Here is a 17125-nt window from a genome sequence, read left to right as displayed (position 1 = left end):
GAATTAATGACCATAATAAATTGTTTTCTCTACTGTAAGGCATACACTCTATTTAAGAAATTTGGACATGGATCATTGTCAACAAACTATAATTACTGCAATACTGTAAACTTTCGCAGTGTTGAAACTGCTTCGCAAACTCCCTAATGTACAATTATTACATAGATCTAATAACCGCTGTCAAAAATTCTTATTTTTATGGACTAACCAGATTGGCACAAAGACAGACTAAGCTACATTACTATGACATGCTGTAGAAAAAAACAATTGATTGATGAGGAGAAACAATAGTCTTTGTCTTCCTTCTTCCCATTGTGCACATTTCACAATGAACTCTCACATTCATGTCCTTCCTGTTCTCTTCCTTTGCTCACCCCTTTAATGAGATGAAAGCTGTACTAGAATAATACTTGTACTTATATATGAATGTATAAAGTTATAGTTGTATAAAATTAATGGAGCAAGAAGCGGGGCTCAGGGTATAAACCTTTACCCTTGAGGAATGCTGTGTAATTTACAGAAATGGGAAAAAAAACCTTGCAAACTTAAGAATATAGACCTTCACCAACATTTATACATATTAAATTCACTTGCACTTGCACGCAGACACACACACACACCAACACACACACACACACATCATATATATAAAACACAGTCAAACCCTGTTATACTTAAAGCTCTGCTTACCACCAGTTTTTGCCAATGTAGGAAAAGGAATGCCTATTACTAAATATACTGGTAATACATGTACTATGACGGACTTGCCCCCTTGAACCACCATCCTCTATCTCAACTATCTGCCAACTGCCGGAGTTGTACAGTCCTTATTAAACTTATGTAAATAAGTACTGTGATACCGCCAGAGGCACTGGCATTGTGGTTTGCATTGTGCTATATCCTGACTACTTCTTAACATCATTTTAATTAACAATTAGAGGGCAAGCCTACCACAGTAGGCTCAGCCCTTACTTCATTACAGCTTTTCTATCGTCATAATCTTTATACTTGATATAATGTCACTCCAGTCAATGTTCTGACTTAGCAGGTACTACTACTCAATTACAGCTTATTCAACCAAACAGTAAAAGTAGACCTTATTGAATTGCTTGAATAAATGGTGACAAAATGAAAAGTGTTCCTGTGCTTTCACACAAGAGACAAATGTTCAAAAGTGGATGGTTGACAGCAAACTAAAGATGAACAAGGAAGAGGCAGAATTATTACTAAATTTGAAATCAGTAGCATTGATAATTGATATCATCTGGATCCATTCTGAAAGATGTTACTTTTACTTTTAGTGAGAGTGAGAAGGCCGAAAAAAACTAGATATTTACTCTGACCATAAATTGTCAATGGAACATTAAATCAATCAAACAAACGTATTGACAATTTTGAATTAAGGAGAACATGTCAAATTTCTCACTTTGAAATAAAAATTATCTTCAGATTCCGTTCTTTTTTCAAGAATTGATTACTGTAATTCTCTTTTTGCTAGTTTAAGTTTGGAAATTATTAACAGACTGCAGTTGTTCCGAAGTAGAGCTGCATAATTTATCTTGAGAAACAGAAAAGCTAAAAAAAAGAAAAATTTATCATTTATATTTATTTTTCCATATATAACACTATAATAAAACAAAATGACGAACATAAGATGGAATATAACAATGACATCACAGAAGGTACAAGTACAATACGCTGGAAAGTTAAGTCACAATCAAAGAGAGATGAGACGTTACTGAGATCAGACAGCACACAAAAGTTTGGACTGGGCAAAAACCAAAAGGAGTATGCAAAGAGCAGGAAATATCGATGAACACACAGAGATTTTGGCGGACTTTCGTATTTTAAAAAACTGCAACAGAATTGTAAATTATTCTTAGAGGGCACCTAAAGCTGCACCTTTTACAAGTAAATACCTTTACAGTAAACAGAATTTCTACATTCAGTGTGTAAAGAAAAGGTAAAAAAAACTCCGAGTCGTAAGATCTAAAGGTGGCAGTGTCGTATAGCATCAAACTAAGGGACGGAGAAGGGAACTCAAATTATCTCAAAATGAAGTGGTGATCAGAATAATGGTAAGCAAAAGATGTTCTGGATACTTATAAAACCAGTGACGGTCTCCTGTCTTTATTTCTCAAGACATTTTGACAAAAAGAGATGGTAAGCCTATAAGCAAATGGATTTACTTTTTGTTTCAGTCGCCATAATGATTTTGCACACTGTATTCAGGTTATACAAATCAAAATGACCAGTGATATTTAGAAACGGGTAAATTTATTTTTGTAAAGCAACTTTAAACAAAAAAATAACTACAGTGAAACCTCATAATACCGCCAGCTCCAATTTCCGTTAAGTTTTACCAGTGTACGAAAAGAAACGCCTCTATAGGTTCTATAAACATAGTAGGCCATATTTGCGCCTTTACACTGTCACCTGCCAACGTTGTAAGTTCTATGATCTAATGTAAAATTGCCCCTCTATACCGCAAGCAAATTGGCCACAAAAGGTGCACAATGCACAAGGCAAACGGCATCCGCTTGGTAACTGCTTGACGATTATCTCTTTTCCACACACATCTCTGTAAGTTCGACTTATTTCTAGCGCTTGTCACCAAACTGCTCCTGATTTATGCTGATTATGAAAACGCAATTATTTTGACGGTTTGGCCAATATTTAAAAAATAGGGATGAAATTTTAGAGTTGCCTGGAGAGGCTTCAAAGGAACTGTGTGACCTCAGCCTGTCAGCAAAATATCTAGTGTTGTGAAATATATCATATACATCACTGTGACCAAAAGGCAGGTGGGCACCCAGAGGCTCATGTATACAGTAACATTACAGGTCTGAGGCAGCACAAGGACTGACAAGTATTGGGTAAAAAAACCAAAACTGTACATCTACAGTGGGTCCTTGACACAAAGAGTAGCTATAAAAGCCTAGCTCCTCATAAACAGAAATTTATCTGAAGTTCAGCTGGAGCTGTAGCCTACTGTATTTTTTTTTTGTAGAGGGTTTTACGGCGCTCACAACAGCTTAAGGTCATATGAGCGCCAAGGGGTGGGTGTCAACAGAGAAGTCCTTACAAGGAATCAGACTTATTCTGCTCACCTCTCTACCTTCAACAGCCTAATGTATTTGGTGGCTACAGGTACTTATTTTTCCTCTGCGCACGGCAGTCGTGTAAGACAGATCTAGACTAGGTGAGACTGGCCACAGATTGTCTCATAAATTCCAGTCTACCATAAGTCAGTATCATGGCTGTCCGTGCTATCCCATTATACGGCCGCCCCCCCCCCTGTATTGTCAAGTTCACGTAGGTAGTTGGTACTATGAGGTCTGTCTGTAGTATGCAATTTTTTAGATAGAGAGCTAATTATTCACACATCTTCATTATATTAAGTAAGCCTATGCAGCATCTTCATATGCCATTGTCAGTGTCTTTTCTTTGACCCAATTCAAACAGATTCAAAGCACTTTGGATATATAAATCAAATTGATAATTATCCCAGAAATATGTGTATCACAAATCAGACCATAAATTTGAGAGTATGTGGCAATAATAACATGTAATAGAAATATATTAAACGTAAAATATGCAAAAACGTTTACTACATGCTTATAGAATCAAACAATGTTTATAATCTATAGATAACACAGTAAATCTTATACCAGTTTGTAAATGTTTAAAATCTTGTGTAAAAATGTCAAAGCAAACATTTAAAGCTCTTAAGAAAATGTATAATGGATGGATATTACCATTCACAAAATAATACCTTTGTGAAAGCAAGTAAAAATATCGAATTTGTCGCTTGAAAAGTCAGTGACAAAACTCAGAGGTAAACTTAACTCTTTAAACCTTGTCCGATACTAGTGACAATTACTGTTTCGTTTCATTTAGCGCTAGCTTATGCTTGTTTTTCAGAACTATTCCCGATCCAATTTTTTTAGTAATGACTAAACCTTTGCTTCCGCATTTTAGAAGTTGGAGGCAATTAAGCTTCTGGGGTTATAATGAGACATAGTCACCATCATAGTGCACCAGGTTTAGGTGACTGTAGAAAAAATTCTGAGAAACGGTGGAAAAAACTCAGGGTTTGAAGAGTTAAATCTGAGAGTCAAAACAAGAAAGCCGAACCTGCGAACTGCCTTCCCATCAGCCTAGCACACACATAGCGAAATCGGCGAGATGCAGAAACCTTTTTGTTATGTACAAATTTGAGGTTACAACAGGGTTTTCAAACACTCACAGCAACAGTAGAAAATACAGCTAGAAACAAGTGCTATCTGTCCTCTGTTTGATTTTGATTATTATGCCTCAGTAATTTTTCCAACATGGAAAGGACAAGGTTGGCAGATTCCTGGCTGCTGTCTTCCAGCACTGTCATGTCCCAGCGTCTACCATCTAACTTGCTCAGGAGTTTTTCAGAAAGAACACTTTCAGAGGGAACATTTTCAGCTGAGGATCAAATACAAAGTCTGGATACAATTCAATGAGGCAGAAATATCAAGAACAGCCTTCAATATTACACTTTTGAATATTTTTTTCAGGTTTGCAAGAAGTATGCCCCTACATAACTTTTTTTTTTTTATTGCCACACTAAAGATACCTGACAGTCTCCAACCAGCTCTTCAGTAAGACAGAGTATTATTTATGTATTATTTGCATCACCACGTGTCATTGTTCACTGAGGCCTAGTGGTAAGGCTACCGAACTCTTAATCGTGAGATTGCGGGTTCGGGGGTTCGAGCCTCAGCTCGGTCTGATGCTGTGTCCTTGGGAAAGGTACTTTACACCAATTTCCCACTTAGCTCTGTCCTTTCGGAGATGAACGTTAAACTCGGAGGTCCCGTCTCTTAAATAACTTAATAGTAAGTGTTGATAGGGGCGTTAAACCTATACCAGTTCCAGTTATTGATCACTGACGGAAACTGCTAGAAATATTTCATTGAGGACATTCATTTCTTCTGAATCTTCATTATTCCTTATTGTTTTGTATCATGGCAGTGAAAAAAGTGATCTAATGACAAACAATCTATGTTAACAATAGACGATAAGGGCATTTTCCTTTCATATCAAGAGAAATTTAAGTCTTTTTTCATCACCAGTAGGCCCTACATATATATGTTCTACAACAAAGCAAAAAGAATATTATCTACATATGCATGCCTTTGAGGTTTAAATTACAGTAGTCTTAAATTCAGTACAAGTACAAGCATGATAAACAGCAAATTTAAATCACAGGTACACAGAAATAGCATAATTAAAAATAAAACCACAAAATTTAATAAAACAAATTGGCGATGACTTGCTGATGTCGCATCTCTCATTACTCTCAATTACTCACAAAATTTTTGGCATCCAAAAAGAAACCAGGACTACACAGTACTTTACTTTGTTTACACAAGCTGTTTTGAAGGATGTAAAAAGCACCCAAAGGTCTTATATACTAAAAGGCTTCCTCCTAAATTAATTATTGCTGTAGTTTTGTGGAATTAAATCTATATGTTACAAATATTCTGTGTTAGGTGTCATCTACTGTGGAATAATGTACATTACATAAACACCTCTGTTATAACTGTTACCTAACGTATCGGGATTTAGACAGTACCATGGCACTCATATGACCTTATGCAGTTGCGAGCACCGTAAAACCCTCTACTATTTTTTTTTTTTTAAAAGACAGTACCTTTCTTTTGATCAGTAGTCACTTTTCGATTACAGTGTACTTAAGGCCAAAAAGAATTTAACAAAGAACCCTTTCAAGCGAACCTTTCTTCACTCTCTCTAAATCTGTTTGTACTCACAAACAGAACAATATTACATCAACCTGAATTACAATCTAAGCTTTGTCTGTCAAAAATAATTAAATTTCACAGAATGTGACCACTGAAAATTGGAAGAAACAATAATTTTCTTACTTGTTCTCGAAACAAATAGAATTGGAGCATTTTCCAGATCCCTTTCTCGAAGTAACTGCTCAAGGGTTCTTTCGTCATCATCACGAATGACACCTGCAGCTTTGAACATGTAGATAACACCTGCCAAAGAAAAATAATGAGGAGGAAATGTTTTATTCTCAAAACAAGAGTAAAAGAGAGAACCTCTTTCTTCCAATATATGAGCACTCAAGTCTTAATATATATAATGCAACCAATGTTATTTTTGATGGGGGCTCCCATGTGGTCGCCTTCATTTCAAACATGTAGGCTTTTTTAGAATGTGCACACCAAAAAGGAACTTAGAAATTTTTTTTCTTTTCAAGTGTCCTATATCCTGACAGGGAGAAAAGTTAACAAAAATGTCTGTAGCACAATGGCTGCATTTTTTTATTTTCACCTGCAACAGACGAGATACACACTTGAGGGGAAGTTTATTTAAAAGGTAGTGTCAATTGCCACCAAGAGACGCAGTGACAATTGACGCCAGCCACCGAGAAAATTGAAATTGGAGCTCTTTTGCATTGGTGAGTAGATCTAGCACATGCATGCTCTGTGTTCTGCGTTCATGGACTTTCCCTAACGCACGCCTCTGTCCCTCTGTGCATGTGTGGGTGGGTGTGTGTATGGTTTTCTCTCTTTCCCTAACCCCCGTCTCCCGGATTTATGTTCCCCGATATATGAATTTATGCTTGAGTTTGTGTGCGTTTGTGGCCTACTTCTAGAATTGCCTGTGTTGGTTCTACACCAAAGCGTAGGCTAAGGCTAGCCTAAGTCTCATTCAAAACATGCCAAGTTGGTAGCTCTAGATGTTCATCCAATGAAACTAGTAGAGAACAAATTGACCCACTTAGACATGAGGAGCTCATTTTACTGTACAAAATATTTCAAATAAGCTAGAATTTATGCAAAATGATATTACCTGATAAAAATAAGTTTATAGATAGTTTTGAATACCATTGTGCTGGTAAAAAGAAGAATTTGAGTGCAAGACATTCAGAAATTGACCTATTTCCTTTCAAACCCCGGAATGTGTGTATAACTACTCGTTTATCGACTTATGAGAGGGGATTAGATCTATAACTTATTCATGTGTTCGAAACACATTATGAATAGAAAGCTAAAGACAGAGCGTTATTTTCAGACTTGACACCGCTTCACTCGGTGGCCATTGACACCACTTCACTCGATGGCAATTGGCGCTGCCTATAATTTGAAAGGGCATCCTTTGCCCTCTTTACTTTAAGAAGGGTCACACGGCCAATCCCATTTCATTAGTTTACTACAACCTGCATCATGCAGAAGCTTAGTGTTTGGTTCAAAACGCCCACAATTTTATTGAAACTGTTTTCATGACATCAAAGCTCACCAGATTAACCCTAACTTTTACAAGTGGTTTCAACAGGAATGGCAAGGCTAATCAGCCAAAGCGTGCACATGCTTTACAAATCAAATTTATGAACTTGTATCAAATAATAACCCTACAAAAGTATTTTCTGAAAGGTAATTGAATGAACTCTATTTTGTCTTTGAACATATGAGTCTGTTTCGAGCATAACTGATACTCTGTAAAGTAGTATTTCACACTATGCTCAACATAAAAACACTTTAAGTACAACCATATATATATATATGGTTTTCAGCAATCTGCTGGTAGTCTGTAATAAGTAGTATTGCAAAAGGAACCTACTTTACTCTATAGCTCTCCTTTTTCTGCCCTCTTAGACTCCCAAAAGTAGATTCTAGTGTTCCATTTGAAAGAGAAGTTGGGGGTCAGGATAAGAACTGGTATCACCATCGTCTGTGAGATCTAGATTCTAGATCTAGATCTAGATCATCTAGATTCTAGAATCTAATCCCAATTCTTGACTGATCACCAATAAATCCAACACTAACAGTGGTCTCCCTAGTCAATTCACTTTCAAATGTAGGCCTATCCTACAAAGATCAATTTGTGGCCATTTTAGACCCACATGAGTAGCACAAGTGACTGATAGATTTACACTGGCTTGTGTTCTGTCTGACCAACAAGCTTTCAAAAATTATAGACCTAGCCTACTCTTCCCTTAAGCTAGAATGGTACAATCTGATTGGTTGAAGGTTAGCCTTTTAGCCAATCAGAAATCACTTTAGGAAGCCCCAAATATTTAGTTGGAAGGCAGAAGCAGCAGTTTACTATATGGTCCTATGAGATTGGCCAGGGTTGCCAGATTGGATTATTTTAATACAAACCGCCCGTTTTTGGATTATTTTTTAGGTCTTTGGATTATCATTTTAGTTTGGGATTTTTTGATTATTTTTGGATTATTTTGACTTCAAGAACTTAACAAAAATTATTAATCTATTTTTTTTTCATGCAGTGAAACATTCTCTTCGTTGTTTATTTTATTGCCTTTCTAAATGTATACCTAATGGCCTATTTAGTCCTATATGTAGTAAGGGAGCCCAAAAAAAATTCCATCTTAGACAGGGGAATTTAGGGGGAGATGGAGGTGGGGGGGTTCAATTGGCCCAGCCGATGGGATCCAGAATCACTCGTCCGATCGGCAAGCAGTGGTCAAAATTTCACATCTCTCACTAGCTATACTGTCTGATAATGGCATGCGTCAGTCTTACTTATCCAATTACCACCAGTGCTTGCCTTTCATACAGGACCACTGCTTGACCAATTAAAAACAGAAACGTTTGGACATCTCCTTTGCTTCCACCCATCCCCACCCACCAAATGCCACCCCTCACTGCCATCATTGTAACTAACGATTCGAGTAACTCTTTTCTCGGCTGGCCGTACGATCAGGGCAGCAGGCATTGGTCAACCTAATTTCACACCTCTGGCTTCTGACTACCCAGGAAAGTTTCCGTAGTGGCTCGCTACTCGAGCACTCTCACGGGCAGTCGTGAGATTTCACACCTACACTACCCTGACCATCTGCATCGCTCAGGGCTCACATGATGGGGTAACATCTACCCCCAAATTGCACCCCTACTCCCCTTCCTTGCCCAGAGGCATGGCCATAGCGTTAAGTTTAGAGCCGGCAGAACCAAACTTGCGAGTTTTGTTTCAAAGCAGGGCTGAGCCGGCAAAGCATTTTCCGTCTTAGAGAGGTGAAACCCTCGGAAGGGAGCGGATTTTTCTTTCCATTTCCGCGTTGGACAGGTTTCCGTTTTATATAGGTAATTAAAAGGAATATTATATATCAAAATTGGGGAGTGGGGAGATTCCGTTAAGACAGGTTTCCGTTTTATACAGGTTTCCGTTACGGCAACTTCGACTGTAATTGACATGGAATTTGGCCCTCTAATTAGCCTAGCCTTCTGACCACCTACCTGTCTGACCTGCAAAGTTTTGGCACATTTTGATAGATCTACTAGGCCCCTATTGAAACTGAAACTAGACACTGATGTTGATGGAAACCTTAGCCTAACAGAAGAAAAAGAGGAGGAGATGGATGATATTTCCTTATTTCTGTAGATAATGGGTAAGTTACATTACTTTTTGCAAAATTTGGATTTTTTTTTTTTAATTTGGATTATTTTTGGCGGTCTTTTGGGTTAGAGAGAGTTTAGGTAGATATCTAGATCAAGTGTTAATTGCGACAGAGTGACGCTGTGACAACTAAAGCGGCATTAATTGCTACAAAGTGAACACGGAGCTCTTTTGCGCTGATGATTAGATCTAGATCTAACATTATCTATACCATTTCCGCTTCTCCCAGCGTGGTCCTAGTTATCTAGGCTGGTCTCCGCCTGACAAGATGGAAGGCTTTCTAGAGCAGGCATTCAAATCTTATGATGAATTTGACAAAGCTTTTGCTCAATTTAAAGACGGAAATTTCATTGCCTTTATCATACTTTATGAAGAAAACATCTGAAACTGAAACGGTTGAGAAGGCGGACTTATAGAGTGTGGTAAAAATCCACAAAGACTTTCTGTAGGCTACAATAGAGTTGAGGCAACAAATATTTCAACAAAACTTCAACAGCATACAACAGCAACAAAAACCACTAGGGGCAACAATAGCAACAACAACAAGAAAAGAGCTGCGACTGTCTTTGTATTTTGTTTGTCAGTTAGTTTGGTGCGTGTGTGTGTGTGTGTGTGTGTGTGTGTGTGTGTGTGTGTGTGTGTGTGTGTGTGTGTGTGTGTGTGTGTGGGTATAAGGCCACTTAATTTACAAGCGTGTGCGGTGTGCATTTGTTCGTCTGTGAGTGTGAGTGTATGTGTGTCTGTGTGTGTGCATAGTGTATGTGTATTTGTATGTGTTTGTGTGTGTGGGTGTGTGAGTGCGTGTGTGTGCATGTGTGTGTGTGTTTGTTTTTCTTTTTTGTTACAGAGTCACTCTGTCCCAATTAACGCCGCAATAATTGTCACAGGGTCACTCTGTCGCAATTAACGCTACCTTTGGATTATTTATAAAATTTTATCTGGCATCAACCCTGCCAGATTCATGGCAGGAAAGGGCCGATCTAGATCTAATTGGCCCTTGTCAGAGTTAGGGTTAAGAAGCTGATGAGAGGACTAAAAAAGGCTGTGCATAATGCCACTGCCATTTCTCATTCATCAAATGAGGCACTAGTCCGGTACCAGCATTATAGAGTGGACAAAGTTTTACTTTTCAGAACAAATTATTTGCTCACCTTCAGTACCGTCCAAAAATGGTCTCAGTCTCAATCCAATATCTCCTGCTAAATCATACACCATGAAAACGAGTCCATTAGCAGTTTTAATCATTCCAACATTGAAATGTGTTGTACTTGTCAGAGGCTCTGTCACGTTATGGATACCAGACTGCCAGCACCTTAACAGGAATGTCTTTCCTGTACAAAAAAAAAAGGAACTAAAAGAAATCCTTTCATTTTCTGAAAACTGCAAAAGAATGAAAAATGCTCAAAATCTTTCATTTTTCTTTAAAAGTCTGCAGTTAACAATAAGTATGAATTAACCGCTTCATTTTTAAGGAATGGGATAATATGTCCAACATGAAATACATGAGGTTGCTCATAGATTTATTGCCTAGAGCACCATTATCTACAGCTGGATTTTTCCTCTGTGGGACTCCGGATGGCAAAAAGAGGTAGAGACCGACATGAGGATATATATGGAGTAGAAGAGTTGAAATCAAAAGGAAAAATGTGATGTGTCATCAAGAATTTGGCAAAAGATAGGACTGAATGGCAAACACTGGTAGGGACCATTATACAGATCATAATGTGAAGAGAAGTTAACTTATTAGTAAATAAATATTTACTACCATTTTTTAAAAAGAAAAATATCCATGCCCCACCCCCCGCAAATATATATATATATTGTATACATCTATAAAGATATGACCAAAGTGGACAAATGTACATATTGTATCTTTGTTCAACCCTATCAGTATGTCGTGTTTTACTATCGTATCCATACGACAGGGGGAATTCTGTGCTACCACTTAACAAAGAGGAAATTTACTCATTAATTCGATCCGTACGCTTTGCATAGCCATCTGTCAAAATGATTTTTTGAGAAATACTGAAAGTATCAAAGAGATCTTCGTACTAGAAGAATTCTAATCAAAGAATACAGCCCCAGGGATACAAAAAGACTCCAGGGCATCCGGATAGGGTTAACAGTACGGTAAAAATAGTACTGAGCACAATACCCAATCAGCTGAAAGGGAAATGACTAGAATCATATAATAGGCTATACAAATGAAAAATTCTAATACAGAAAAGATTTACCCACCTACTCCAGGCTCACCAAGAAGCAGGATTTTGAAGGGATATGCAGAAGATCCAGACACAAAAGCACTTCCCTGTCCTGAGCAAGTAGCTCCCATTGCCTACTGCTACTCATGCAGTGATTTTACGGACAAATGCAATGAACATTCATTCCCTCATTTTTCTGTGAAATCTGTGTAGAGAGAATAAGAATTTAGGATGCTGATTTTTTTTATAATGGAAGAAAACACAGTGAAAGAAATATCAAATTCAATTAAGATCTTTACATGCTTTGGGCTCCATAAAAATTATGTACAGGACATTGTAATTCCTGCTCTAGCAGGCTTATTATACCCCCCCCCCCCCAGTCTTGTATGTCTCTTTTAACGTATAGCAAAAAAGTTCTTTAATAGCAGTATCAGGCATTCACACAGACTACAGACATGCTGGGCTATAACAGTAGTCCAACCATTGGAAAAAATACAATTAAAGACAAATGGACAAGACATCAGAAAAAAAGCAAATGTGTCACATGGTGGAACGCAAGTGCTCGTCAATTTAAATTTTTGCTTAGACTTTACTTTTAAAAATACTCATCTTGCAAATTTTAAAAAATATTGTATTTATTACTACAGACCTGCCACTCTATGAAATCCTGAAATCAGGATTTCAGGGGGGAAAAATCGGGATTAGGTGAACAAAATCAGGATCAACGACAGATCACCAAGATGACAGCCAAGCTTACTTTTAAATTTTCCAGGGCTATCCATAAATATATTCATGTATATGCCCTTTGTGGCGACTCTGTGTGTGTGTGTGCGTGTGTGTGTGTGTGTGTGTGTGTGTGTGTGTGTGTGTGTGTGTGTGTGTGTGTGTGTGTGTGTGTGTGTGTGTGTGTGTGTGTGTGATCACTATTTTTTTTCAATCCTAAAGTATCACATCAAAGACCCCTAGTCCAAGTCAAACCCCCCCGCCCCCCCGTAAATCTCGAAAGACGCTTTAACCAGCGTGCATGAACTTAAAGTTGACCCCATCAACAGACAGTCCCTTAAACACGGGCAACTCACACGCTGAAGTCACGTGATGCGAACACACAACTGAAACAGTTTGACAGATGGGTCTTGATGACGGGCCCGACTAACCAGAACTTGGACAAAGCTTGTTTTGAAAGCACAGCAGAACTATGAATAATATTGATCATTTTTGTATGTAGCAATTGAAACAGTTATCAAGCCATCATCAAAGAATTCTGAGTGGTAACAAAAGCGAAAGTAGATCTTGAGAATGTCGAAATGCCAAATCGATGCTACTTCCATTATTGTTGAAATAACATGTGCGTGCAAAGATCCAACACAACTTTGGGCAAGTCAACTAATCCGGCATCAAATTTCGAAAAATAATGCTCAGAGTTCCTGTGCACAAAAAGTGTAACGGGTGCTTCCTACGACAGGCAGAGTAAGTTAGAAAAATCCAGCGAAACAGACAGCACCAAAAAAACGGGCTACATTAGGTGATCGAAACCAGAAAAATCGGGATGTTTGAGATATAAGGAAAAAAAATCGGGATATCCCAATTAAATCGCGATGAGTGTCAGGTCTGTTATTACCATGTACAAAATTCATCGAATAGTGGGGAAGCAGATCGAAGGCCTGGAAAAAAATACTTTCACATCATTATCTGACATTATGAAAAAAAAAAAATTGTCAAACATTAATATATAGATTCTATATAGACTCCAGGATTGGTGATTTTTTTGATTTTTTAAATACAAATTAAAAAAATCTATTTTTTTAATTTTTAAATCGGATTTTTTTTATTTTTAAAAAAATGTCGACACAGTTTGGGATTTTTGGTGGCTAAAAGTATGTTCTTTTAGTGCAGAATGCATTGTCTTTATTTTAACTAAAGATTAATATAAGCAACTGCAAAAGAAAGCCTTAATCTGCTATTATCAGTGAATTATGGCTACAGACAAAAATGAAGAAAATGTCAGTCTAAAAGGAAAGGGGAGGAGGGGGTAATTATGCATAGATAAACTTGTATTTTATTACAGTGTGCGTGTGTGTGTGTGTGCGCGCTTGTGTTTGTCTAAAAAGAAAATGAAAATTTCAATTATGAAAAAAAAGTAAATTGAATACTGTATTAATTTACTACTTACAGTGACAGGGGGGAAAGCAGACTTTTAAGCATGATTATATTAGTCTACTAAACCTTATATCTGTTTTATAAAACCAAGGAAAGGAATTCTGAATGTTTAAAGACGTAAAAACAATACATTTTTTAAAAGTGATTTAAATCACTGATGTTTATTTTTAAAATCAAGTTGATTTAAATTTTTAAAAATCAACTGATTTAAATCGACCTGATTTAAATCAACCCAACCCTGGTTTTCAATTACGAAAAGAAAGAAAATTGAATACTGTATTATTTTACAGTGACAGGGGGGAAAGCAGACTTTTAAGCATGATTATATTAGTCTACTAAACCTTATATCTGTTAAATAAAACCAAGGAAAGGAATTCTGAATGTTTAAATATGTAAAAACAGAATACATTTTTTTAAAAGTGATTTAAATCACAAAATCAAGTTGATTAAAATAAAAAAAATCAACTGATTTAAATCAACCCAGCTCTGATTTCAATTATGGGAAAAAAAGTAAATTGAATACTGTATTATTTTACAGTGAAAGGGGGGAAAGCAGACTTTTAAGCATGATTATATTAGTGCACTAAACCTTATATCTGTTTTATGAAACCTAGGAAAGGAATTCTGAATGTTGAAATATGTAAAAACTGAATAAAAATACAAAATTTTAAAAGTGATTTAAATCAGATTTTTATTTAAAAAATCAAGTTGATTTAAATCTTAAAAAATCAAGTGATTCAAATCAACCCGATTTAAATCAACCCAAACCTGATAGACTCTATATGAATATGTGTTTGAAATTTGAGTACATCAATAGACAGCTGCCTTGATACTCTATTGACAACCACTTCTTCTTGCCCTAGTAAAGGGACATTTGGGCATTATGATATCTCTGTTTCTGTTCGAAAGAAAGCAAAGTCAAACAGCAATTACTGTACACAGACACCCCATCAAATCATTGATATACAGTCCCTGCCGGCTTTAAGCACGCCGGCATAAAGCACGTCTCGGACTCAAACCGCCAAACGGCTCTTACCGAATTTTTAAAATATAAATTACACACCTTAAAAGCACGGTAACTTCGGCTTCAAACACGCTTCATTTACAAAACAGTCAATACTTTCAAGATGACCTACCAAAGTTCGAACACAGTCTACATCGCAACAGTGAGTGTGTTAAGAGAAACACAAAGAACGCAAGTGTTGGAGACACACATTTACACACGCGGAGAGGAAGGCAGAGAGATTGCACACAACCGCGCACGTGGATATAGGATCTAGCCTAGTGCAAAGCTACATACAGACAAAAAAAATACAAAGAGAGTCGGGGAGACGAGAAAGGGAGGCTGGCTGCAATTTCACTTTTGTCCCTCGCTCTCCGATAATCCTGATTAATATTTATTATATATTATATCACGCGCGAGGTGGTATGAATGTGGCACAGCGGGCAGTGATACGCACAGGCAGCGTATAGGCCTTGTGTGCTGAGTGCTGTATCATGACTGGCGGTCTAAATTAAGTTTTCCTTTCCCATTCGACCACAAAAATGAAAGAAACAAACAAAAATTACCATGACGGGTAAAATTGACAGAAGCACACTGTAATAACTCAAGAAATTTCAACATAAAAATCTCTGGATTATGAACAATGTCTACTTCGCAATCAAGCACGTTTCAGCGTTAACTCACTTCAGACATTTCACGCAACAGATGCGTAACCCCCGCCGTGACGGTTCTCGCAAGCCCTGCATGATCAATTTTGGAATTTTTTTTTCACTACACAAATCACACAAGCGTCGCGTGACCGTCTCGTGCCCTTGTTTGGCCAGTCCTGAGCTACTTAGACTCAGTTTCGAACTCTGGGGCCGATAGTTTTTAAGTTCTTATTGAAGGTGAAGGACAGTCACCCCAACTGGGGTTGAACTGACTGGAACTCGCGCTATGTTTTTTTCTATACAGCTGACAGTAATTTGACAGTGGCGCCGAAGTAACGGTCGAAGAAGTCGCATGAACAAGAATCACATAATTTCGCTGTTTTCAATACTTCTGTTCGCTTTACTAGTTCCAGTGTCTCAGAATATGATGTGTCTGATAGTTGGGACCCTGGATATGTACTCGAACACGGCCCGAGTCGCAGTTTTAGAGCTAGATCTAGCACTAGTACTGGTAGTGTTGGTCGCGCAATGAAATTACAACGTCGTGTCCTACATCTGTCTCATGTCATTCAGTGTATGGGTCTGAATCAACGCACAGCCCAGCTTTTGTATTTTCGCCAAACACTCACACATGCAGACAAACCAAAATAGAACACATAGAACTTTTATTTTTGTTGTTGTTGTGAATTTCATTCTATCTGTCACGTCTCTGGAAATTTTTCAGAAAATCAAATTAATGCCAATTTTTACAAAATCATACAAATTAAAGTAGGTTATTAGACTTAGTAGACAACTTTAGTTTCTTGTATTAGATAAAGCTTGAATGTAACTTTACTATATCAAAATATGATTACAATAGGGTAATTCTGAGAGTTGTGGTGGTTCATTGAAATACTCCCAAAAACGCCAGTCTTCAATGCTTGTGACTGGTGAAAGGGCCCAGTAGTCAGTGAGTTAAGCACGCTATGCTTTTATAATAATAATAATAATAAAGATCATTTCTATAGCTTTCTTCTCATGACCGTGCTTAAAACCGGCAAGGACAGTACAAATGAAAAATAACGAAGTGACCATTTCTCAGAACGCTCGGGATAATAAACTTGAACTTTATTTCTCAGACGGTATCCGTTCTTAAGTTATTTTGGTTATTTGCGAGAGTTCTGCGTCATCTGTCATTCTGCCATTCTGCGAGGACTGGGAAGAAGCGTTTGTTTTTTTTTTGCATCGAATTCAATTTCTAGAGCTAGAAATTTTTAGTTGTCTGAATATTCAAATATACAGAGGAACTCGGATTCAACGAGAACTCGGATTCAACAAGAAGTGATGGATTCCCATTTTTTTTCTTCTTAAAATCAATAAAAACAACCCGGATGCAACGAGCACTTAATAAACAAACCAGCAAGCTCAGATTCAATGAGGTCACTTCCAGGGTGAACAGCCCCCGTAGACGTGGATTTGCTCATTTTTCTCCAACAACCAACTTTATATATATCTATTTCTGGAAAGCATCCATTGCTGCTCATTGCACTTGCATCGTGAACCATTATTCACTTAGCTGATTGCATGCGACCAATCAGCGGCCTTCTTTCAAACCAAAACATGTGTTGTTGGCACGTGCACGTATCTACTCTAGCATGTATCGGGGTCGGATATGCCGCCTGCACACGAAGGACTGTGTATGCATGTCG

At 37.5% G+C, this 17125-nt stretch overlaps 1 protein-coding gene across 2 annotated transcripts in view; it reads right to left on the bottom strand.

The window, feature by feature from the left end:
* Window positions 1-4029: 4029 nt before the first annotated feature.
* The window catches only part of LOC101858960, a 13799-nt gene continuing 703 nt past the window's right edge, over window positions 4030-17125 (bottom strand). For both annotated transcript variants that reach the window (XM_005106053.2, XM_035971801.1), the window contains exons 2-5: window positions 11665-11832; window positions 10578-10757; window positions 5922-6041; window positions 4030-4458 (exon numbers count right to left, since the gene is read on the bottom strand). In XM_005106053.2, coding sequence (XP_005106110.1) covers window positions 4283-4458; window positions 5922-6041; window positions 10578-10757; window positions 11665-11758 — 570 coding nt within the window. In that variant the 5' untranslated portion in view covers window positions 11759-11832 and the 3' untranslated portion in view covers window positions 4030-4282. The remainder of the gene's footprint in view (window positions 4459-5921; window positions 6042-10577; window positions 10758-11664; window positions 11833-17125) is intronic.

The sequence above is a fragment of the Aplysia californica genome, unplaced genomic scaffold (genome assembly GCF_000002075.1).
Source record: "Aplysia californica isolate F4 #8 unplaced genomic scaffold, AplCal3.0 scaffold00509, whole genome shotgun sequence".
NCBI lineage: Eukaryota > Metazoa > Mollusca > Gastropoda > Aplysiida > Aplysiidae > Aplysia > Aplysia californica.
The sequence above is the reverse complement of the archived record's forward strand: the minus strand, read 5'-3'. Positions and strand labels throughout refer to the sequence as shown.